The 24,801-nt window shown below is 46.3% G+C and overlaps 1 protein-coding gene across 12 annotated transcripts in view; it reads left to right on the plus strand.

The window, feature by feature from the left end:
• celf2 (cugbp, Elav-like family member 2) overlaps positions 1 to 24,801 on the plus strand; it is a 174,599-nt gene that overhangs the window by 34,486 nt on the left and 115,312 nt on the right. For 9 of the 12 annotated variants that reach the window (XM_069519756.1, XM_069519761.1, XM_069519766.1 and 6 more), the window contains exon 2: positions 12,316 to 12,351. The exons of 1 other annotated variant lie outside the window; for it this stretch is intronic. Coding sequence is in view for 10 of the 11 variants with exons in the window: in XM_069519761.1 (XP_069375862.1) it covers positions 12,316 to 12,351 (36 nt within the window). In the remaining variant the exon portion in view is untranslated. Of the gene's footprint in view, positions 1 to 12,315; positions 12,352 to 23,734; positions 24,018 to 24,801 lie in introns of those variants that run through there. 2 more of the 12 variants (XM_069519769.1, XM_069519774.1) reach the window with 2 other exon arrangements.

Consider the following 24,801-nt stretch of genomic DNA (forward strand, 5'->3'; position numbering starts at 1 on the left):
TGCCAGCTATGTCACTTACCCATGCAGGGTGGGGATGTTGGTGGTTGGAGGGGAAAAAAAGAATTTGGAAGAGGCGCGGAATATTTCACTTCAACCATGAACGCTGTGCGTAGATAAGCGGCGCCTCACTCCGAGTGTGTAACTGTTAGTACGTATATGTGCTCGCACGTGTGTGTCAGTCTTGTAGAGATTTACCTCCGACACACTCGTTAATCACAGAATTCATTAGTCACTGATTCTCTAATTGTTTACTTTCCCCTGCGGCGGCACTACACAAGGTGGCCGGCCCTCCCTGTTACAATTTTGGAAGAACATAATGGTAAATTAATTTTCCAGGTAGCTCGGATTCAATTAGTCATTTTCCGAGCACACACTCTATTAGCTGGGAAATGGTGCATTTGGAAGTCAGGGTGGAGAGCCGTGGTTTGATCACGTTGCTCACCTGGAAGGAAAAAAATAAAAAAAGATGAAGCGGCGGAGCTGGAGGGGGAGACAGAGAGATCGAGTGAGGAGGAGAAACGGTGGCTCGGCTCTGAGTGACTCTGTGAAGTGGACTGAAGCACAGAGAGACACAAGTGGGAAGATAAACGGCTCCATCAGTAAAACCATAATCTGCTCATAAAGGCAAATTGTTCTGCTAATAGGTAGGTACATCACGAGTGATTCAACTATAACAAGACGGCTAAAACTAATGGATGGATTATTTTATAAAGCACCTTGTAACTTGTGTTATACAAGTAATGTGATTACTTATTATATCACTTTTTCTGTTTTGTTTTACTTTACTGCACCAATAATGAGCAGCACTCTTATTTTGTACAATAAATTAGTTTTTTTCTATACTGTATTATAAAATATATACTTACTATAAAGCTAAAATAACTAAAATCATTAATTCCTGCTTTCAATTACGTATAATTTTTATTGTTTGTAACTTCCACTAATGACAAAAACAATCAATATCAGAATGTTGATGTTCTTTATGTATATTAGGGTAAAAAGAAAAAAAAAAGCAATAGGAGAAACAGGCTTATAAACTATTTACTAGTCAGATCTGATTGTTAGTTAGATCCATTACACAGTGACCAGTGCACCTCCATTTATATTTAAATAAAGGTTTGTTATGGGACGTGCCTGACTCCCTGTACTCGTGCATTATACAACTAGTGACGAGATGTTTAAAGAGCTTCAGTGTTTTGTAAAAGAAAGGAGTTCCCCTTTAACCTCAGACTTTGCCATCATGGTGTGTAGCACCAGTTCAGCCTGATTTTGCCTCTGGGCCTCTTGACAGCTGTGGACCTAAAGCTGGCGAAGCTGACCGGCTCCCTCACCGGCAGCCTCGGCCGCCGATGCTGAATCAGCCCTCTGATAAGCGGCGCTGATAAAACACAGCGGTTAAGCTACGGGTGATGTTCAGCCCCCGACCGGCGAGGATGATCCAACAGTCTGTTGGTGTGTCGGGCCTCCGTGCTCCTGCAGGAGTCAGGGCATTTATGCTCCAGTTGTGTGCTCCGAAAAAAGAAACTGGTGACCAATTGGCTTTGTAGCGTCTGAGCTGACCTGGGTGGAGAGGGTGCTGCTGGGTAAAAGACTCCTCTGCATGTCAATGTATGGACGCACTATAGGGGTGTTGGCACAAGTGCGCGTGGCATTCACCGCGGTTTTGTATGTCCCGCCCTGAGTTGCATATGGATGAGCTAACACAAGGCAATCTGAGCTTCAAGGCTCACACGCACTACGAACGCGCACGTCCACTTCTTTCCCAGCCCTGAAATACAGATGCAATAGACTATATCACAAGTGAACTTACTGAAACTATGCATTATAGATCAACACTCTCTCTCTCTCTCTCTCTCTCTCTCTCTCACAGACACACATTCTTCTTCTCCCTTATTCCAATGAATCTCCACTCACGCTCACACGCCACATCACAAATGATGGGATTTAAACATCAACAGTATGAAATATTCATGTGTCAGCGCCAGCCGCTCGAGCAGAACTAACACCAAGGGGGATTTGCCTTCAGATCTGAGGATACTACTGCATTCATCCCCCTCTCTCTTTCTCTAACTCTCTCCCTCCTTCTCCCTCTCTCCCTGTCTCTCTCCCCCTGTTGTGTTGCAGCATTCAGAGACATTGTCGCGGTGTTGTGTACCAGTGTTTTCCTGAGTATTGTTCTAGTTTTCTATGATATCGCCTTTCCACTCTGAAGTGCTGCTATGTCTGTCTTGGGGGTGAAGAGTGACGCACGTCCTCACCCCCCTTTTTTATTTTATTTTTTTTACTCTTACCATGTGGAGGGGGGTGGAGGCAGTGAAGGCCCGTCGAGAGAGATTGAGAATAAGAACCAGAGAGGGGGAGACAGAATTTAGAGACTCTGTATTTTATGAGTTTTAATAGTGAACTCTCCTTGTGTTAACCAAACCGTCCCTGCAAGGTCCAGGACGGATTGAAACACTAGTTTATGAGCCAGGTTCAACCCCTATGTGGTTGATTTGATCATAAATAATGCAATAGTTAAACCAGCTTTAATGTATTAAAGTCGTATTAGTTTTTTCGGCTGAAAAACAGGTGCAAGTGTGCAGCATCTCTACGAAAAGCAGATATCTTTGTACCTTGTGTTGTGTTCTTGCAGGTTTCTGTCTCCTTGCCAAAGGCCTGATGGTCTGCTGGTGTGGTTAAGCACAGAGTCAACACCATTTGCGAATTCAATTTCTATTCCTGTTTCCTTTATTTCATCTTCCGCTACTGCTTTCCGGGGAGAGCGGAGGCTACATATATTAAAAACAAACAATTAAAAAGCAAACGTTTTCGATCGCTCCCAGTGCCAAAAAACACAGCATTCTGGGAAAACAACCCACCGTGAGTAGCGATATGTGGAGTCTTCGGAGGGTTTGTAACGGCGCCTTTGAATCGATTCTGTGGTTATTTTTAGGGCTTGAGATAGCGGTGAAGACACATGGGTCATTTCTAAGTGGCACAACTTAACACAGTAATAATAAAGAGCCATTACAGACGACTGGAAATGGACTGTTTACTCCCTAAAACCATATTAACTGGATTTTAGTGGAGTTTAAGAACGGAACGGATGCTTCACTCGATGAGACAAGCAATGAGCGTGATTGTTTTATTATTAGATTTTATGTTTACACCCTCTGCTATCAGCCAGGATCATTGGGTTAAGATTTTTAATAACCCGGGGTCTTGCAGGGGAACGAGAACAGCCGACGCTGTTAAAAACTTGGACGGAAAGCGTGAAACCACGTCAGCACAAGATTTAAAAAGTCTGTGGAGTTGTGGGCCGACAGTTGGGGAGTGAAATGGCTCAGGAGGCGTGAGGCACAGAAGTTTGCGGGAGTCTTAGATTGCTCCGTGAAAGCGAGTGTGATGGAGCACACAGAGCTACAAAGAGTGCCAGTGGGGGGACTGGCGAGTCAGATATGGGTCCAGTGGTCATCGTTCCTCCTGAGATTCATCCCCTTTTCCATTTAAAAGATGTGATTACACCGCAACAATGCACGCACACACTTTCACACTCGCACTGCCGGCGGTGGTGATCCAATTTAGGAGGTGAGAAGGGGGGGGGGGGGGGGATAAGGAGATAGAGGGAGCAAAGAGGGGAGCGGAGGGGTGAAAGGCAGCGAATGTAAGAGATGCAGCGAAGGAGACGAGGAGAGAGAGAAAGAGAGAGCGCTCACTCGCTCCCTCTTTCTCTCGTTTGTCATTCTGTCTGCGCTGTATGCAGATGAGGAGCTAATATGATATCTCTGCTGAGCTGATGGATGTTTAAAATGATATGGCAACCCTGAGCTGCCTCGCCGCACGATGCCTGCCAGGGATGGTGTGTGTGTGTGTGTGCACGTTTGTGTGAGTCTCGCTTAGCGAAAAAAAAACTATCCGAGTCGTCGTGGCGATGACTCAAAGTCTCAAACTTCAACAACTTCTGTTATTTCAGGTGCGTGCAGCTGAAGAATAACTCAACACGTTCGGTCGCAGTGGAGGTAATGAGGAGGCGGGGTCGTGGTTTGATGAGGAGATTGATCTCCCTCTTCTTCTGCGGCCAATATGTAGCTTAGCACAAACTCTGGAAGCAGCACCTTCAGTTCTCAGTAACTTATTGTGCCTTGTTTGTCTAAAACAAAGGAAATCTAAAGGTTAGAAGAGTATTTCTTTGCTGGCCTACATTCTGTTTGTGTTCTGTTTTTTAAATAAATCAGATAACAGACTTATGCAGCGGAAGGAATCAAGTGTAGCTCGGCCAATGTGACCGAACCCGACCCGACCCGACGCGAATATCATTTCAAAATGTTTTTCCCCGACCAGCCTACGTGATCGGGTCAGGTATCCACACTCTATAGACGCAATTACGTCTTCTGACGTTACGCTCATCCTGATATTGGCAGAAGTAAAAATCAGATCATTTCCCCTGAATATTCCTGATGCTTGTATTATTCTCACATCCCGTCTCAGAAAGGAAGAACAATACAATCCAGTATCTTTCCACCAAGTTTCGTCGATATCCGTCCGTCGGTTTGTGCAGAATCCTGCGGGTAAAACAAACGCACGTTCCTCGGCGGAGGTAATAACGTGAGCTCGTTGCTCAGCACTAGATTACCTTTCACTTCCATCGACGGTCACGATTTGTTGGCGGAGACAGTGAAATGCACATCAATGCCACGTCGATCAATATTCAATCAAACTGCATAATATCCATCACATTAAAGGTTACAATTACAGTTGCTGGCCGGTGTGAGATTTGTTTTTTTTTTTAAAGAAATCGCTAATGCCGACATAAATCATGGTTTTTAAATCCACAGCACTAACTGCCTCTGAGCTCGTATTTACAGTGAGTGTCTGTCTGTGTGGATTTTCTTTCCCCACGTTGTCATGGTGGTAATGAGAAGTGAGGGTGGCAGCGGGGAGTGAAGTGGGGGTGGGGGTGGGGGGTGGGGGGGGTGCAGGACTGATTGGATTCTCCACAGACTTCATTAGTTAAAACAAAGCCAGTTGTCCATTTGGGCTCTTTAACAGCCTAATTGATATTGATTTACTGATTTGCTCAAGGGTGATTTAAAAGCATGTTTGGCGTTATCGTCGATGCTGCTTCTTCCCCTGCTCTCCTCTTCTGCTAACGAAAAATAACTCATAGTAATGAGGACTTTGCTTCCCGGCTTAAGTGTGTTTTCCTCCTCGAGTTGACTTTTCTCTCCGTCGCGTCACCGCTAACGAGCGCGGCTCTCTTACATCCCGTCTCCTCCCACTTTCCTCGTCTCATCACCATGACTTTATTCTACGACATAACTGAAGGAGATCATTCTCGTCTCTACCTAATTTCCTTAGCCGGTGTTATCTTTTTTTTTTTTTTTTTTTTGTTACGTCGTGAACTCTTCAGCTATGGTCGCGCTGATAGATCGTCGCCATTCCCCATAACTGCATAATGATAGTTATCATAAATGGTTAGCGGTTGGCTAAGTGAGGCATTGAGATCAATGGCAGTGGTGTTAGCGTTGGAATGAAGGAGGCCTTTTATCATGTTGATGGATGGCAGGCCCGTCTTTAATGTGACATGTTATGATCATATCAATTTGTCCTCAGTTCTCATCGACATCACTTTATTGCCTCTCGCTCTCTCACAGTCCATCACCCTGCACTGTAAATTCAGACTTGAAATGGCAGCGCGCCACAACGCTCCATAAACCAACCATTTCTCCCCCTCTACCACTTCCCCTCCTCCTTTCTTCCACCTTCTGCTCTTTTCTCCTCTTTTAAACTCACCTGATTCTCTCTCTCTCTCTCTATTTACGGTCCTCCTCCCCTCAATCCTTGACAGGCATCGGCACGTCGCCCAAAAGAAAGAGTGAAGGAATCAGACTGGGATTAAAATGTAATATCAGACTATTAAAGAGATTAGTGGTTGACATTTCGCCGTCTGAGCCACCCCCCAATCTGAGGGGTAGCTCAGGACTCTGGCATTCATGATATTGATTTATTCCCCAGCTTCTTTTTTATCAGTTCACATTCACATGGGCAGCAATAGATCTGATATGGTGGCCTTTTATGAGGCACCTTGTCACCGGGGCCTTTGGCGCTAAGTAACCGCCGACTGGCTGCCAGCGATGATTGTTTAGGGGGAAGTGAAGTTTATTCATCAGACGCGTAGTTTTCGAAAGAGCAGCGACACGAGGGCGGATCGGGACGTGACAGATTTCAGTCACTCAAGTGGACAAAAGCAAGGTCCTGCTATTGAATCTGCTAATGAACGATTCAGATGGAACAGTGTCGCCACAAAAGGGCCGTAATTATTTCCAATTATGACAAACCATCATTTCAGCTCAATTATTTTCCACATCCGTTAATGCTAACAAGGTAACGGGACGTGATTGTGGTTCCCTATTAGTCTCTTTGTCAACACCTTCACAAAGAGACCTGAGCACCACACGCCCGCCGTCAAAAGAGAACACTTGTCACATTCAGATTCCTAAATATTTTTTTTTTTCACATCCTATTGTTTGTACCGGCTCGTGATTCAAACCCCTCACCCAACCATTCGTCCACCTCTTCACCTCTCATTGATGCAGCCATTCAATCCTCTGGTCCGCTGATTGAGCCACCGAGTGCCTTTTTCAAAAACTCAAAAGTGAAACATTTACACTTTACTCTGCAGTTTGTGGCTTCAGCGTTTTCTGACCACCAACATCTGGGACCACCAACATATCCTCTGTGAGTCACAGAGCATGTTGAACTACTTAGAAGAACACGTGTCATCGTGTTGCAAACTTTTTACATGCCGCATTTCCAGGTAGTAACTCAGAGTTAATGTGACAACACTCTGTTCTGCAGCGTTTCTTCATCCTCCTGCACATTTTTTAACATTTCACTTCTTTGGACAAGTTCTGTTTACGTTATGGAGCGGAATCTACATGTTGATGCTCTGTAGAACCTGTCCACCTCCACCTGAAGTGTTAAATAAAATGTGATTGAAAGCAGTTTCATGTTTAAACTCACTCGACTGTAAATATGTGCAGTTCCTTAAACCTTCGTCTGCGTCGGATCAGCTCCTCTGAAGGACTTTTATGAATGAGTTGTGTTGAATTCCTTTTTGAATTTACATATAATACAGTTTGGACTTTGAGTTCTGTAATGAGGCTCGGGGAACAGGCACTATGACCCTTGTACCGCTGATTATAAGTGTGGCTCTCGTCAAGTGGGACTAACGACTCTGACAGAGAATCTGTGTTGAATAAGATAAACTAAAGTAAGAAGGATGTCCAACGTTGATGCTGCTCACTTCTCTACGTTGATTTGTCCTGCGTGTCTTTGTCCTGGTTCCTGCCCCCGTGATTGGCTGCTCCCCCCTGATTAATATCACCTGTGTCCGATTATCTCTCTCCCCGGCTCCTGTGTTTTTGCTGCTCCACAGTCGTCTCTCTCACTTTGAATCGATCCTGAGTTTTTGCCCGTTTTGCTTGGATCCCCTGCCCTCCTGTCTCTGTAAACCTGTAAGTCTGTTTTCTTCTAGACTTACTTCATACATGTAATTTTCCTCCTCCAACCTTCGTCCTCTCCCATGTTCACTTAGCACGATCCTATCATCCGGCCACCCGGTAATGGCCTCGCTGTCGGCTCCACGCGCCGGCATCATATCCGTCGCCTCAATCAAAACCTTAATGCATCTCAATTTAACCACTGTTGTAACACACACGTGCACCACTCTCTGACACACACACACACACACACAGAGTTTATTGTGTTGAGAGCAGTGATGGGTTGGGAGGGGGGGGGGGGCGGCATCACTAATGCGTGATGCGTGCCTCCATAACGCCGGCCTCATTTGCATGTGTGAGGAGGTCTGGGCTAATGGAGCTGATCTGTTGCGCTGTTATTAAATGGGGGGGAAGAGAAAGGGGAGGAGAGGGAGTGAGGTGTAGGGGAGGGGGGGGGGGGGGGGGGGTTATTATTAAAGAGGAGGAGGAGGAAGGAGGGAGAGACAAAAAGAGGGGAGGTCTCCTCTCCTCTCCCAGAGGAATGATGGATGATTTAGGAGTCCCTGCTTTCAATGACTCGAGGATGTTGGACAATTTGCAGTGGTCACACACACACACACACACACACACACACACACACACACACACACACTACATCAAGTGTGTGTGTGTGTGTAAAACTAGTTCCCTTTTGAATATCAAGTGGTAAATGAGGCCTGACACACTTTTACCACCTTAACCTCACTTCACCACTCAGCTCGTTTCTCTTACTGCAAATACACACACACACACACACACACACACACACACACACACACACACACACACACACACAGAATAATAGCTGTGTGACAGCTCATTTTTCCATTTATGCTCAGTGTTAAGGGAAACAGACGGAGTCTTCTGTCCTGGCTCTGAGTTTGTGCACGTCTTCTAAAATCAGATACGGACGAAACTAATGAAACGAAGCAGGGCTGCTGGAAATCGTTTGGGAGGGTGGGGGGGGGGGGGGGTTAATCCAAAAGTTCAAGTAAGTCGCACAAACAGTCTCCGGCCAAACTGAAGTTGGAACAAAGAACAGTTTAACGAAATCACGGCTGAACACGTTGCTTCACATCCTTCAGGACGCTGAGGTTGTGGGTGGATCGTTTCCTTTATGAGTAAAAAATGAAAACATCAGAGTCATCGCCCGTATTTAACGTGTGAGTAACTCCGAGTTGCACATTTTCCAACACACCATGAATGCAGCATCAGTCAGATGATGATTAATGAATCGGCAGCTCGCTGCTGTCGCTCAGGTCCCGATGTCGTCCAATCCTATTCCCCCTGCAGCGCTTTGGCACGGCCGTCTCAGAGACTCGTCCTCCAATGGGAGAGTGCAGATCCTTCTGGAGGCGGGCCAACAGCCCACATCTGACATCATCTTAAGAGTTGGCACAATTAAACAGACTGACACTGAACGCACACACACACACACACACACACACACACACACACACACACACACACACACACCTGTGATGTAGATATGTAGATAAGACGGAGGAGGTGGGAATTGTTGGGAGGGTGTGAGAGTCAAGTGTTTGAATGTATTTAACGAGACGTGTGTGTCTGAGTGTGTTGATTGGTCGGGGGATTGTGGGTACAGTATGTGAAGCGGGTTGTGTGCATGTGAAAGGGAGGATGGCAGGTGAGAAGGAGAGAAGTGTTAGAAACGAGAGAGAGAGAGAGTGTGAGAGTGACACAGATGGGATGCAGAGAGGAAGAGGAGGATGAGGGAGGGGAGAAGAACGTGTTGGGAGACAAAGAGGAGACGTTCAGAAATGAATTCAAACACATTTCAACGATGCACAAATCCTTCAATTATTTTTACCCGGTTAAACAACAACAGGCTGTTTGTGCAGCTTTGAATTTACATTTGATTTGATTGTTTAATATGTTTTATCTTTTCTCTCAGATGAACGAGGACATTGTTTCTAAGTTTCTATATTTCTCCGAATGTTGAATTCTGCAAGAGACAAAAAATCCTGTTCACCCGCATTTTATGTAGTGTGGACAGAAAGGCAGAGACTGGAGGGGGGCGACTTTAAAAGCTGTTCGGAGGTGCAGTGACAGCTGGCTCGTAGTGTCCCCTTCATGTTGTACTAACGCACAGTGTGTGTATGTGTGTGTTCGTGTCAGATCTTCTGTTAATCACAATGTGTCCAAATATGCCCGCGGTCCTCGCCGGGTCCCGCCACCTGCTCTGTCTTTGCGTCGGGCTCTGGCACCGCCGCCCGAGGAGTCCCTCACGTTTTCAGCTTCGTTTTACGTCTCTGCCAGGCCTGCAGCGGCGAGAGGCCGGCAGGAGTTTGTGCACGGGTTCACACGCGTCGCCAAAAAGCTGTCGGCCGTGAACCGCAAGTCTGGCTCTCCTCCACCTGGACGCTGTTTCCCCATCTGCTTCCATATCAGGGATCAATTCAGGCCCAAATCTTGTCAGCTTGCGCCGTCCAACGAGGGGCGATGGATACGCCAGGAATCAAACTTGAAAGCTTTTTGTTTCAGACTGTCAGCTGCTTTATTTTTGAATTATAGCACTGTTATAAGACTCCGCTCACTTTGATGAAAATGATAAAAGGGGCTGTTTCATGATCTGAGACAAAATGTCCTGTTTAAAGTGTGATGTCTTTGTATTGACGTCATCCGGTGGCATTTTTAAACAGTTCAGGTCAAAGGTTTCAGGACACAGCTCAGGACTGAGGTCCCACAGTTTGATTGACGTCTCTGAGGACACTGACGGAGTTCTTACACAGCTTTATTTTAAAAAGACAACAAACATTTTTAAAAGTTCCAATTAAACTTTACGAATCCATATGTTCTCAGAGCAGCTCCGCTTTATTTTGGGAACTTTCCCGACTCTGTCATTTCAATTCAACGTCCTCTTGCGTCACGTGAAGCGGCGAGAGTGAGAAATACTGTTCCAGCCTAATGGCCAGAAGAAAGATGAGTTTCTCTTTTTACATGACAGTAGGTCAGATTCCAGACATGCATCTGGCAAAGTTTTTTAAAAGTTTGAGAAATTCGTGTTTTGAATCTGAGATCCTGAGGCTCTGGATTCATCACATTTCATCATCCTCAACTCATATCGGCTGCATGAGAGCAGCTCTCGCCTGTGTGACTGAGTCGGAACCATAAAGTGACTTTAATGTAGTTTTATTAGCATCTTTTTAACGGCTCCTGTAAGCTGCACTGAGCGCTTTAATGTGCGGCAGTATAATGCCAGTTAATAAGTAATAAGAACCATGGAGTGTAAACGTTTTGCGTGTTTATATGTGTGTAGACTCAGGAATATGAGCGATGGCATGTGTGTAGCGGAGTTTTTATGTGTAGTACTTTATGAGAGTTTTGTGTGTGTGTGTGTGTGTGTGTGTGAGAGAGAGAGATGTGTAAACCCGTGAGTGCGAGCAGAGTGTGTTTGATGTTCCATTTACCCTCTTTCATAATTCATGGCATTGGGAAAATGGACTGAAGCGGAGGTGGCTATCTTTCTGTGTGTGTGTGTGTGTGTGTGTGTGTGTGTGTGTGTGTGTGTGTGCGTGTGTGTGTAGCAGGATAACAGGAAGAGCGTTCTGCGGTCGGAGATGAAACAGACAAGAGTGTGTCTTTGAAATGCAAAGAGTGGTGATAGCAGTGATTGGCCACTGTGTTGAGGAGGAGCAAGGATTTTTTCTCGTCATTTCATCATAACACACACACACACACACACACATGCACTCACACACTTGCCCTCTCACCATCTCTCACACACACACTTGTTATTAATGACTGCATTGGTAATTCATTATTATTTTATTTACCTCTGTGATATAAAACTCGACTAATTTGGTGCAACTCTTAGCTCTGGAGGGTTCTGTGCATGTGTGTGTGCATGTGTGTGTGTGTGTGTGAGCCAGTATTTTACTCATTGCAGCACACACACACACACACACACACACACACACACACAGTGTCTAGTGGTGGGGCCTGGGGACCAATTTATTTACATGCAGTGGAAGAGGAACTGAAAAAAGGATAAAACAAAATGGGAAGGAGAGAGAAGGAGTAAAAACAGCAGGGAATTATGGAGAAAACCCACTGGAACGAACCACTCCGCTGTTCCCAAGGACGCACCAATTTACTATTTGGATGGCTCACTGTTTTAGTAGGTGTGTGTGTGAGTGTGTGAGTGTGTGTGTGTGTGTGTTTTGTTTTGTTTTGCCGGTATCATATTTCCAGACACAGCACCAGGACTTCCACACAGGAGACCTCTGTTTGTCTCCTGTTTCAGACGCATCAGACGCCGTTGTCCCTCAAAACGAAGAACAACCTTAATTGCTTGTCTTTATCGTAACCATGACGATAATGGTCCTCAGACCTTGACAACGTACTTAATTTAACCCAGAAACAAAACCGTTTCCCGAAAAAAACCTTGCAGAGTCGTCTCCGTGCCTGAACACAGAAACGTGTAGTTATTCTGCGTCTGTGTATCAGTTAGCTGGGATCAAGACGTTTCCACTGTCGACCACTGATAACATGGAATAAACTTATTATTAAAAATGACCAGAACAAACATTTCTCTAAACTAAACATACTGTCGCTGCCGCTCAGAAGATTCTTTGTGTCCGTGTCAGGGACTGAAGATATATTTATTTCACCAGCAGCAGTAGAAGTCTCTAGAACGACAGATTCAAGGTTTCCTTTGTTTCAATTCCAGCTCCGACACTGAACGTTTTATTACGCACGTGATATTCTTCTTACTCTTTGGAGCAAATTATTTTTCACAAATCTCTTTTTTCTTCTTGACTTGCAGGCAGGACGCCAGCGACCTCTCTGGACCGATACAAAGGTACAGTTCTACATCTTTTTATTCTCCCCCCCCCCCTCTCTCTCCTTCCCTTCACGTCCCCTCGGCCCTGGCTCTCGATGAGCCGGGCTCCGGGCCAGAGTCTGACTCGCTGGTGTCGGCGGTGTTGCCGAGCGGGATAACGCAGACGGACAGGACGCAGATGAGACGAGGTGCTGGGTTAAGAGCGAGAGGAATAAAGGGAGAGAGAAAGGGGAAATTGGAAGGGAGAGATGTGACGAGGCTCAGATCTACGGCCGAGGAGGGTCATTAAACTAAACCCTTCGGCGACAGAGCGGCAGATCAAGCGAGGGGAGGGCAGAAGGGGAGAAGAAGGTTTAAATAAGGGCCGGTCTTAAAATAGCAGCACCTATTTCTCATCTGAGGCAGAGTTAACAGGAAAAGGACGAATATCCTGTCCTGAAAATCATCAATGTCCCCTTCAATTTCTTCCACTGCGGAGAAGAAGCACCGGATGGGAAAAAAGAGTCAGGACACTTTTCCACCTGTACGATTGATTTCACTTTTTAGCCTCATGAATAATTAGAACACACCTATAACGCTTTATGATGACGATCACAGATGTTCTTCTTGTTGCAGCAATAGACGACTAAAAAAAAACGTTCATGTGAACAAAATGCACCAGCGGCTGTAAATATGGTCACTAACCGTTAGAGTGTTACTTGTTTTTTTATTTTATTTTCCCCTTTAAACAGACACTTCACATAAGAACAGGATTTGATTATTTTTCGCTTTTGACTGGCGTTGGTTTCCTCTCGCTGCAGCCGAGCAGTTTGTCGGAGTGCGTGCACTTCTCCGAGCAGTTGTTGAGATGAGTATATTCTCCAGTGTTTTTTTGAATAAAGGGTTGAGTGTAAGTAAAATAGTTTTCTGTTGCCGAGGACGAGTAAAGCGCAGCGGCTTCATGGTCTCGATTGTTCGGTGGTGTGATTACGTGCAGAGGAGAATGTCACCGTGGCCGTCTTCAGAACATTCAAACCATTCCTGCACAAAAAACAACCACGAGGTGACGAGACGTTGGCGGTGATGGATTTCCTTTGTCGAGCCCGTGTTAAGTCTCCGAGCAGCTTTTTGTTCCGCGGTGAAATGAACTGAATCTAATGGCTCACTGGAAAGTAAGAAATCCATTTAAAAACTTTCAGTGCATTTGGAACATTCTCCACGTTAATGTAAAGAATATATGTTTTTAATGTGCCGGATCATAACCGACCACTGATGGCGTCCTTTCTGTAAGTCAGAATTGAACTTGTGCTTATTTATTTATTGTATTTTCAAAACATTTTAAATCTCTAAATAACTGCTCGGTACTTTGGCTGTGCAGGAGGGAAAGAGATTAATTGTTGTTGTGCTGTCACTTCAGTTTTTGGGAAAAGTTTGCATCATTTCCTCACAAGAGAATTGAAGGATTTTTAGTTTTTATAATAACGTCCCCACACAGAATCCGTCTACGGCTTCACCTGGTGTGTGCAGCATCTGATCAAAAACAAGATCCAGCAGAGAACGAGACGCCGGCGCCGATAAAGCGAAACACGGGAGGAGAAGAAATAGACGACGACTGTGGCTGTGAATAATTAGGCAAAATAGTTTGCTTTTGTTTTTCTGTCTGATTGGAGAAAATAGGCGAGGCTGTGACTGTCGCATGAGCACACACACACACACACATGCACATGCACGGTGTGTGTAACATGCTAATCCACCACACAGCTGCGTCATTCTGGAACGTGTGTTTACTTCCTCTCTGCCTTCGCCCGCCGCCACCATCACCACCGCCGACCCCCCACAATCCCCTGCAAACACAAATACACACCATCGCACGTACACTTACACACAATCACACAAAGAGAACTGGGCGTATAATTTGATCCTGTGTGCTCTCCTCCTCTAATGAAGCTCTCTGGCGGTTTGACTGACACCCAGCTCGTTATTTAAGCGTCTGTTTTGGGCCAAGAGGAGGATGAGGATGAGGAAGAGGAGGAGGAGGAGGAGGAGATGGAGAGAAACAAATAGGAAAAGTGGAAACAAGAGAGCTGAAAGAGAGGAGAGGGTGCGATTTGGGAGGACGACGGCAGGAAATGACAGGCTGGAAAGATGGAAGAGGGACGGAGGAGGAGAGGGGGGTGAAGTGAAAGAGGGGTAAAAAAAAAAAAAGGAGGGAAGGATGGAGTGGAGTTTTAAAAATGAAGACAAAGGCAATCATGAGAAAAGAGGAGGGAGGAGGAGGAAGAGTTGATGCCGGAAACAGGGATGATATAGGGTTTAAAGGGGTAGTGTGTAGATCTGTGTGTGTGTGTGTGTGTGTGTCTGTGTGTGTGAGTGTGTGTGTGTGTGTGTGTGTGTGTGAGTGAGAGTATAATTGCAGGTCTTTGTGCTGATAATGTTCTTTGAAGGCACACAGCTGATAATTAGCGTGCGTGGCGCCACAGATGCCTTTCAGCATTGGTCATTATGAGCCGAAAACCCACTATTGGCTCTGACATGACCTCGTGAGACAGGAAGGACGGCCCGCTCACGCACCCTCACGCACCCTCACGCACGCTCGCACACACATCGTCCTCACACGAAGAGAAAAATTACACAAATTGCCGTAAACAAGCGTTGATTAGTGTATGAATAGCATCAGCTCACGAGTGGAACTGATACAACAGCTCTCTAAAGGCCTCAAGTTCCTCTTTGGCACGAAGACTGCAGGTGTGTGCGAGACGCACAAATGCACACACATATACATAAACACACAGTCACACACACTTCCTGTTTACAGACCCAGACGCACAGACAGCAGAGACTATAATTACAGGGATTCACACAATGCGGCGTCCCGGTACGCTGCGTCCGTTATTGCCTCCCCGGTTGCCACATGACAACAGCCGTCCCTCGCTACAGCGACTGCTCTGCGCGCCGCTCCTGGCCCCGCCTCCCTTCGGTATTTCCACATCTGAATATGTATGAGGCAGAATCTGGCTCGCTGCAGTCAGGAGACGCTGGCTGGAGTTTTCTCCCTCTTCACCAGTGGCAGTTATCAGAGTTACCGGCTCCGTCCTGAGCTGCCAGTTCAATCCCGCAACGAGAAAATGTCCGACGAGAGACGCGGCGCAGGAGTCGCACTTTCTAGAAACGCTCCCAAACTGGCAGTCATGCACAGAGAGTTGGAATTGGTTCGGTTTTAGTTGGATTTTTTTTTTTACAAAGACAGTTAAAACACAACTTTTGTGTAAATACACAGAGATGATGTCGGAGGGCTGACTTCGACTTTGAAGCTTTTTTAAATACAACGTCATAAAATTTAGTTTTTCTCGACCTTTACAGCCAAACGCTCACAAATCTGGTTCAACTTGACATCTTGTGTGTGCGGCTCCTCTCTTTCATCCCGTTGTAGACACTCGGATTCTTCTGGAAAATGTCCAGAGCAACAAACTGTGTTCTCACATTCAGCCTCTCAGGAAAACGTCCAGAGTTCAGTGCAGATCTGAAAAGCACCTGAGCCTTGTGTACAAATATCTGAACGCAGCACGACCAAATGTCATGAATGTATTTTTTATTTTATTTTCTCCCCCTCCGTCCATTTTCCCAACTGGTCGCAGGATTCGAACCGCCGCCTGTCTTTCCTCACGTCACGACCGTCACAGCAGGGAAACGTCGGCTGGAAACTCTCATTGTTTTGTTTTTTTTAATTGTGAGGAGCTGTGGCTCTTCATCCATTTGTCATCCAAACACATGAATTATAAAGGACTGCTAATGGCGGAGTGGGGGGGGGGGGGTGTCTGGAGAGAGAGCTGGACGACGTTTAGACATATGTCCTCTCTCTCTCTGGAGTGTTTTCTTTTTCTCTGAGTGACACACACACACACACACACACACACGTCCACACACTGGGTGGCAGGTGAACATACAGTGGCTCGGGAGGAGCGCACTCCTGTGTGTGTGATTCAGACCACTGACCTGGAACACACTGCGTAGTGAGAGAATAAAAACTATTACACACACGTGTGCACACACACAAACACACACAGACACACACACTAGTCTCTAAGCTCAGAGTGATGATTACTGCCATTAGCGTTCCTTTACATAAATTCAATTAGTATTTCTATTATGTTATTTTATTCATTACTATGAAAACCAAAATAATTATAAAACATCATTTTATTTCATAGGTCGTTTCACGTCATTCTTTATTTATACACACGCTGGTGACACACTTTTGTTTTCCGTAACGATTCACGACGACATAATTAAACGGGCTCACGCACGGTGGCAGTGTCGGAGGTTACCATGGTAATCGCCGTCACATTGTGACATATTTGTCCTGTTGACGTTCTGTCGCTCGTAAATCAATGCACCGACACTTTTCAATCCACACTTTGTCACGTTGTCCTTTCGCCTGAAACACTCCGGGTGTGAGAGCGCGTAGCCACGTCTCTTACACACACACACACACACACACACACACCCTCAGTGCATTCTGGGATATTGGAGTGTTTTTTCTTCCAGCTGATGCTCTCAGAGGTGGAGGAGGAGAGGGAGGGGGGGGGGGGGTAGGAGCTGAAGTCGTGGGTGTGTCGTCTTTTTCTTCTTCTTCACGTTCCAGTGCTTTACCAGAACAAACATTTATTTATTATACATGATCTGTTGTAACTGTACGTTCAGCCCTGATCCGCTGCAGCTCGCTCCTACAAGCTGCTCACAGTCACCCGGCGGAAAACAAGTCGATGTTGCTGTGATTAATCGTTATCACGTTGATTCTGAGGAGTTTTGTTTGATTACAGCTCTCGTGATGAAGAAGCACGAGATGTTCTCGGTCATTAAATCACTTGTGCAAGTGAAAACTCTTCATTAACAAGAGTGTGACGTGGAAAAAATATCTGTCTCTCTCTTTCGATTGCATTTCATCGTGTGCTCGTTGCCATGTTTTTCTTTTCCTATTTCTGCACATATGCAAGCGTCAGTGTGTGTGTGTGTGTGTGTGTGTGTGTGTGTGTGTGTGTGTGTGTGTGTGAAGCCGGGGGAACTCGGTGTGACGTTCTTTTTCTTTTTTTTTTTTTTTTTTGAAAGGCTCCAGATGGTTGAGAGACAGGTGAGCCAATTAGCAAGTCTCACTACACAGCAACATCATCACACCGGCGAAGCACGACAGCCCAACACCCGAGCGCACACACACACACACACACACACACACACACACACACACAACACAACATTCCACATGACTCTGCTGTAGTGTTACCATTACCGACCATAACCCTCTGATGTGTCTCCCAATCCGTCAATACGCCGCCACGTGCCCGTGAATATGAAATTGATTTTACGATACGTTCTCGGGGATGATGACAAATGATCCTCCTGATTTTTACTCGTTATTGTTCCTGCAACATACAGCGCCGTGGTGCCTTTGGTGTGTCCCCATTATGCGTGTTTTATCCGACCCAGAAAACAGGCATAATGGGCAGATTTGAATTGATTTGCTTGTATATTCATTTATTTTCAAGGAGCCAAAAATATTTCAGCGAGCCTCGCCGATGTTCATTATAATTCTAATGAAGCGGAAGCCTTCACAAAAGAGGAGAGAGCGGCAGGAAGACGGCAAGTCTAAACACAACAACAACAACAACCTCCATCTCTCCTCCTCCCTTCATCCCTCCTTCTCTTTACATCTCTCTCGTCATCCCTTTCGCTCTGTCTCAGAGCTGAGTTGAGGGATATTAGAAGTAGGAAATGCAGATTTCGCTGTTAATGAGCCGTCAGCCGCAGTGGAAAACACTGTAACACCTGACCCCAGCATGCTCCTCTTCTCCCGAACAGGATCCGTGCACACAAACGTGTCCCTATGACGCAACACAGCTGTAATTATTTGAACCTTTATTCCAGTTGTGGCTGGAGATTTTAGATTTCATCTATCTGTCTGTACCCTGGACTGGAAATAATAAATAACTTCCTCTCATCAGTTAGGTAAGAAATACCTACATTGGCAGAAAAATATATATTTTTATTTCTGCAAACCAGGCAGAGGTGGGGGTTTATAACCAATACTGAAGCCAGCCACCAGGGGGCAATTGAAATGCCTTGGCTTCACTTTTGGGGAACTAACATGTCGTCCATCTTTGTTTACGGTCGGTTGTTGACGTTCTTTACATTTTCTACAAACGTAGAATGTGATGGTCAAAGTTCCAGGCCACTGTGACCTCACGTCCGTCCCGTGATTGTGACCATGACTCAAGTGTCCCCACCTCTAAGGCCGAGCTGACTTTATAGATCATCCGTGCATAAATCCATCGCCTCACACAGAATATAACACGAGTCTGGATGTTCACGGACGCTCGGTGGAACTCGGCTGCTTGGCGGAGGCGTTCAACCGTGAGGGAGTGATTGGAGTTCTTTTTGTTTAGGGATAATTGAGCGGCAATGACGGCTGCTTTCCCACCTAATGGAAAGGGACAAATTAATCTCCCTGTGCTAATGTCTGCAAATGGAACAGGACCACTCCTGCCACCACCGCACTCACCGACCTGCTGCGAATGTGTGCATGATGGAGTGCATGAGGTTAAGGCTGAAATAAACCTCTGTGAGCACCGGTGATGGATTCGATGTAGATTTGTGGTTTCAATGCAGAGAAATGTATTTTAGAATTCTACTGGACTTCAGGCAAAGGTGGTCAGTGGTCAGAGCTATGACGTCAGAGAGGAAACTCTAGGGTCTACCTTAAATGCCTCCTCTACATTTATCCCGGAGCGATGCATCCTCAGACAGAGTTCTGCACTGGAGGTGTTGCTAACTGCAATAAAAGAGCAGAACACAGATTATTTATCTTGTAATATAGATCTGCTCGAGTCCCTAAAGACGCCCAGTACACTTGGAAGTACAACGATCCCACAGCTATAAGACTTGAGGCAGACACAGGCATCTTTGTTTTTTACGTCTACACATTGTAAGAACTGGAAAAATAAGTAAAATGTTTAAATCTCGATGGCGACGTCGTCGGAAAACTTGGACTTCGTGTGGCTTCACCGAGACTCTGACTTAATGTGACGTAATCTCTTTATCTGAATCTGCAACAAACAGTGTGCGCCACAATAACTAATTAGCAGCAGCGGGCACCGATGATTGATTAATAATGGATGAACTTCGTCTACATCGTTGGGTAGGACGGTAACGGAAGAAGTTTCTGTCACAAACAGCGGAAACAATTACAAAACAATGAGACCAAGATTGGGAAAAAATAGATTTTTGAAGAAGAAGCCTCGTGGCATCAATCTGACATCCGTCTCTGTTGGTGTTTGTGCATAAACATAATGATTTGTAGAGGAGAACGAGGCGGCAGGCCGGGTGGATGTCGTCTGAACAGCTCGTGATCGTGCAGCCGCTCTGCCCGCTAAGCTCCTTCCAGTGGATGACCTCCAGGGAAGATCGTGTTGCTGCTGTTCGAGTACAGAGGAGTTGATTACGCGGCAGTGCCAGTGCTTTGTTCTAAGCATACGCCCGTCCTTGGCTTTGGAGAGAGGGAGAGAAAAGAGGAAGATGAAGAAGAAGAAGAAAAAAAACGAAGAGAAGAGGAGGAGTCTTATCTCTCCCTCGGGTGGTCTCGCATCCTTTCATTCCAGATTGTCTCGGTGACCTTCTGGCCCCGCCTGGTTCATCCCGACCCTCTGCTGCATCGCTTGTTTACCGTCCCATAATGACATTGTCAATGGCAACAATACTTCCGCTTATCGCGAGGTGTCGGCCGCCACAATGGATGAATGGCGCCGTAATGGAAAGGCGAATTCGTCCTGTTGTCATTTCCAAGTCTTTGAAAGCACTCTCCTCCTTGGCCGCGTGTGTCGCTGAAAGATAAGATTAATTCTTCATAACGCCGGCTGATTGCAGGATCTCGAATCTAATGCTATTTTTTTTTATTTCTCACTTTTTCTTTCAAACTGCAGAGTCAAGCTTTTTTTTTTTTTTTTCCCTGACTCTTTGGGGAAAAGAAATCTAAATAATTTATCTGTGTTTTGGTGCATTTTCCCCTCGTGTACTTAGAGGGAGAGTGAAGAGAAATGGAACGGAGACAGACACAAGGAAAGGCGGATGAGTGGGGTTTTTTCTTTCAGGTTTTTTTTTTTTTTTTTTCTTGAATGGGACGAACGTGAGCAGCATGCTGACGAGAGTAAGAAAGGGGAGCGGAGGATGGCGGGAGGGGGGCGGAGGGGTGCTGGGAGTGAACCCTCGCTCGGCTGGAGAGGGGCCTAAGAGGAGCCTGCAGACTTTGGTAATCCCTCTTTTATTAATGTGAAGCCAAGCTCAGCAGAACGCCGGCTCACAGACATAACAGAGCTGCTCACAACTGACGTCCGACCTCACTGTCCGTCTCCTCTATGCAGATCTGCCTCCCTGGCCGGACTGGTCGAGTCCCGCCCCTCCCAGTCCGCGGGCCAGGAAAGTGCCAGTCAATTAAAGCAGGCGTTTTTTGGGGTTTTTTTCTCTCCGGCCCCAGTCCGGCACATTTCCGCCCGCCGAGTCGAGCTCTCGAGTCTTTTGATCCCGCTCTGGTCGCGGCCTTGGTGTTTGGCACGGAGAGCATCCTGCGTCCTTGCCGAGCCCTGCACGTTACCATGACAACCTCCCTTACATCACTCAGTGCCCACCATGTAGCCAATGGGCATTGACCTTTCGCTGTCAGAGCGTGTTAGGGAGCGAGAGACAAAGAGAGAGAGAGAGAGAGAGAGAGAGGGAGAGCGTAAAGCGGGCGCTCGCCGGAAACAACAAAACACAAATAGGTCATTAAATTGTAAACACACTTTAAAAGAGACAGAGTCTCCTCGGTTTGAGTCGTGGCCTCGAGTGACTGCGATGTCAGCGCCAGAGTGTGTGTGTGTGTGTGCGTTTCCTGCGAATGACAAAAGCAAGATGCTCGTCATCGGGAAGCGCGATGTCCCGGTTCAGCGGGGAGGTGAGGGGCCTCCCCACATTTAACACGTAAAAACAAGCACTTAATGGGTCTAAATTTGGCACAGCACTAGTGGGAAGCTTCTGGATATTATGAGTTGTTCCTCCCAGCAGCCTCGAGCTTCTGTTTCTCCCAGACGTCGCCATATGGTCCCTGTTCTCTAACAGTAACCCTCCAACACAAAGACACGTGCACGGAGCAGGTTTACAGTGTCAAGCAGATACAGGCCTAAAGAGGAGTCCTCGGTAGAACGAGTGAGTTTGTGTCTGTGTGTTGAAGTTTTAAAGGCAACTGGATGGAATCGCATTAAAACGATAAGTCGCAGATCAGTTGTCAAAGTTGATTTCCGCCCCTGTCCGTTTGTCGAGCGGCGGTGTATCATTAGAGGGAAGGAACGATTTTGGCGATGAAGAGTAGAAAATGACACGATGGACAGGGTGAGTCTTTTTGGATTGCGTCATGTGACACATAAGAAGTTGTCGAGATGCGTAGACTCACAATCCAATCAGGTTTCAAGGATTATCACGTTTAATGACGTCACTTGTTTTGCCCTGACGCAGCTTTAATCCCTGGATGTTTCCATAAATATTCTCTTTTATCAGCGTAAATGTCAAATTAGCCGTCATCATTATCGGGCCTCCGTTCGAAGAACTTGATTTTTTATGGTAATGTGATTGCATCGCCTCGTTCCCCAGCTCGCTGCTGTTTTTATGTCCTGTGTTATTAAGCTCTTTACATTCAGCTTTCACTGTAATAAACACTCAGCAACATATGATCAGTGGCTGCAGCATCTGTTTGATTTGAGGAAATCATGAGGTCATTAAATCACGGCGCTGATTGGTTCCGCAGCCCGACTCACGCTCTTACTCACCGCTCTTGTGTGGACACGCTCGCCATGTGTCAATATTTGTCACCGCCGCGTCGCCTGCCATCAGTTTTGGCCCGATGCGATTTGAGCGGTGAAACAACAGACGTGGAAATGGGTAATTAAGTTAGGAGTTAGCAAAAGTGTCTGCTGCATTTTAATGTCGATGGCCCATTGCACGCCGGATAATTTAGGATTTCAATTGTTGTTTTTCAGTGAAATGCAGGTGTTTTGTGAAGACAGACGAGTTTGCCCTGTACGCCAAACATTCTAATGAAGCTCACGTACAATCCATAATTTTAACTATCCCCCACCTGCCAGCTAGCCACAGACACACACACACACACACACACAGCACCCACACACAAACACACAATATGCACTAATGAAGCTGTTCTCCTCTCCTCTCTTTTTCGTTCCCGGCTCAGTGAAACATGCATAAATCATAATAAACAGAGAGATGAATTTTTAATCAGTAGCTCCCTGCCTGTGTCTTCAGCCCCAGCCCCCTATGGGGAGGAGAGGCTGTGATGTGCCAGGTATACGGAGCCGGATCTGGCAGTGCCTCCTCCGGGAGGGCTACTCACAGAGACATGCCTGTCTGGGCTGCCTCTTCCTGGGCACGATCTGCTGGTCCGGGCCGTCTCTCCGGAGACGAGACTGTCCCAGCCGAAACACCATGTTCATAGCTGCAGGAGGCTTCGGTCCAGATAGAGTGGGACATCTGAGGGTGGGAAGACTTGTTGTGGTTACAGCGTCATGGCCGCACAAGTGTATAGACACATTCTCACCTGTAGCTGCTCATCGAAATGCATGAACATGAATAATATATTTATTTATTTGTCTGAAAGGATGGGAGACTAAACAAGTATGTTTTCTTGGATATTTATTTCTGGGGCCAGGATGGTCAGTTTTCTAGAGACTCACATTTTCCAGAACTCATTCATTTAGTTTATTTCTCATGAAGAAAAGATTTGTTCCAAGAATCTAAGACGTGGAGCTGTTAGTCAGAGTGACTCACATCTGATTTGAGTTTATTTACACCCCTTCGTAATAAACTGTAGATTGTCAGCTCCGTGTTTAACGTGGCTTCTTTCCACTGGTTCAGTGCAACTTTGCCATGATGCACATGATTTATTCACCTCGTGAAAACTTCATGAAAAAGTGGCAAAGCAGAGTTAAGGTCAGTTTATATTCCGCTCCGGCTCCGGCTGTACATCCAAAGTCCGGTTGCCTGGTTGAACACAGAGATGATGTGCAGTAACATGTGAATGGTGGCACGGTGCCGGTCTGGGCCGGGCCCATGTGGACTCGCAGGCAGGCCAGATCTGGACCGGGGCTGTGGTGTTAGACTCAAATAGGCCCACAACATAACAGCATGAGCGGAGCTGTCACAGGGGATTACTTCAGCTAGGCAAGCCAGCGGGGTCTCCACTGCTCGGCTGCTCCACCAGAGAGAGAGCGAGAGAGAGAGAGAGAGAGAGAGAGAGTGAGAGTGGATGGGTGGGAGGGGGGGGGCTGCTTGTTTCTGTGTGAGGGAAAAGGGAACAACGGCAGAGGCTGAGAGGAACAAGGCAAGAGACAGAGAAGCAAAGAGAGGCAGCTTGTTGAAGACGACAGGCAGCAAAAGGAAGGGAGAGAAGACAGAGAGACAAAGAGGACAAAGGCAGAAGTGAGAGAGAGAGAGAGAGAGAGAGAGAGAGAGAGAGCAGCTTGTAGCCTGATAAGGTGCATTTGTTTGTTTGTAATGTTGGAGCACTCATCCGAGCTGGGCTTTGTGGGCAGAGTGTGTGTCGATGCCGTGTGCTGCCCCCCCGCTGCAGTCGCCAGCGCAGGATCCATGAGGACTGACGAGCTGCTGCTGAGGTACACACACATATACATCTGTGCACACACGCACGCACACACACACACACACACACACACTCACACACTCACACACACACACACAACACACTCGTGAGCACCCATTTTTCTGACCCAGATGCTGCGTCCGTGCATCCCTCAGGGGGATTGTTACACTTCCAGCGAAGGTGTGGCGTTGTTGCATGGTTGCATTTGTATCAACAAGCTTTGTGAGCACCCGTGTGTGTATGTGTGTGTGTGTGTGTGTGTGTGTGTGTGTGTGTCTCTAAACACAGTGCAGCTCCTGGCTTTCTCCCTCATTTGAGAGGATTGGCTGTTAGGAGTCTACCTGGACACGCTGCCTCAGTGTTGTTGTTTGATGGCAGGAGATTTGCCCAGTCGAGCGTAGCATCCAACGCTTGTACTTCTTTTCCCTCTCTCTCTCCTCGTCTTTGTCTTTTTCTCTCCTGCTGCGTTAGCAACACTGTTTCCTGGACCAGCTGAAATATTAGGAAGTAGAATCCGGCTTCGTGCGGCGGCAGCACTTTTATTTATTTTTTCTTCTCCTGTGTCGGTGACCTTTGACACCTCACATCCATTTGAGTTGTTTCATTTAGACACAGCATCGTACTGTTGTTGTTTAAGCCCTGCAGCTCGTTTGCATTTTTATTTTATTCCGCCCACATCTGCATGAATATGTATCATTTATATTCTTAGATTTTTCTTTGGTATGAAAAGTTGTAGCATCTCGTGGTGTCAGCGAAGCTTCTACTCATAAAATGATCTTATTCTAAAGTTTATAAAC

Source organism: Paralichthys olivaceus, chromosome 23 (genome assembly GCF_024713975.1).
Source record: "Paralichthys olivaceus isolate ysfri-2021 chromosome 23, ASM2471397v2, whole genome shotgun sequence".
Classification (NCBI taxonomy): domain Eukaryota; kingdom Metazoa; phylum Chordata; class Actinopteri; order Pleuronectiformes; family Paralichthyidae; genus Paralichthys; species Paralichthys olivaceus.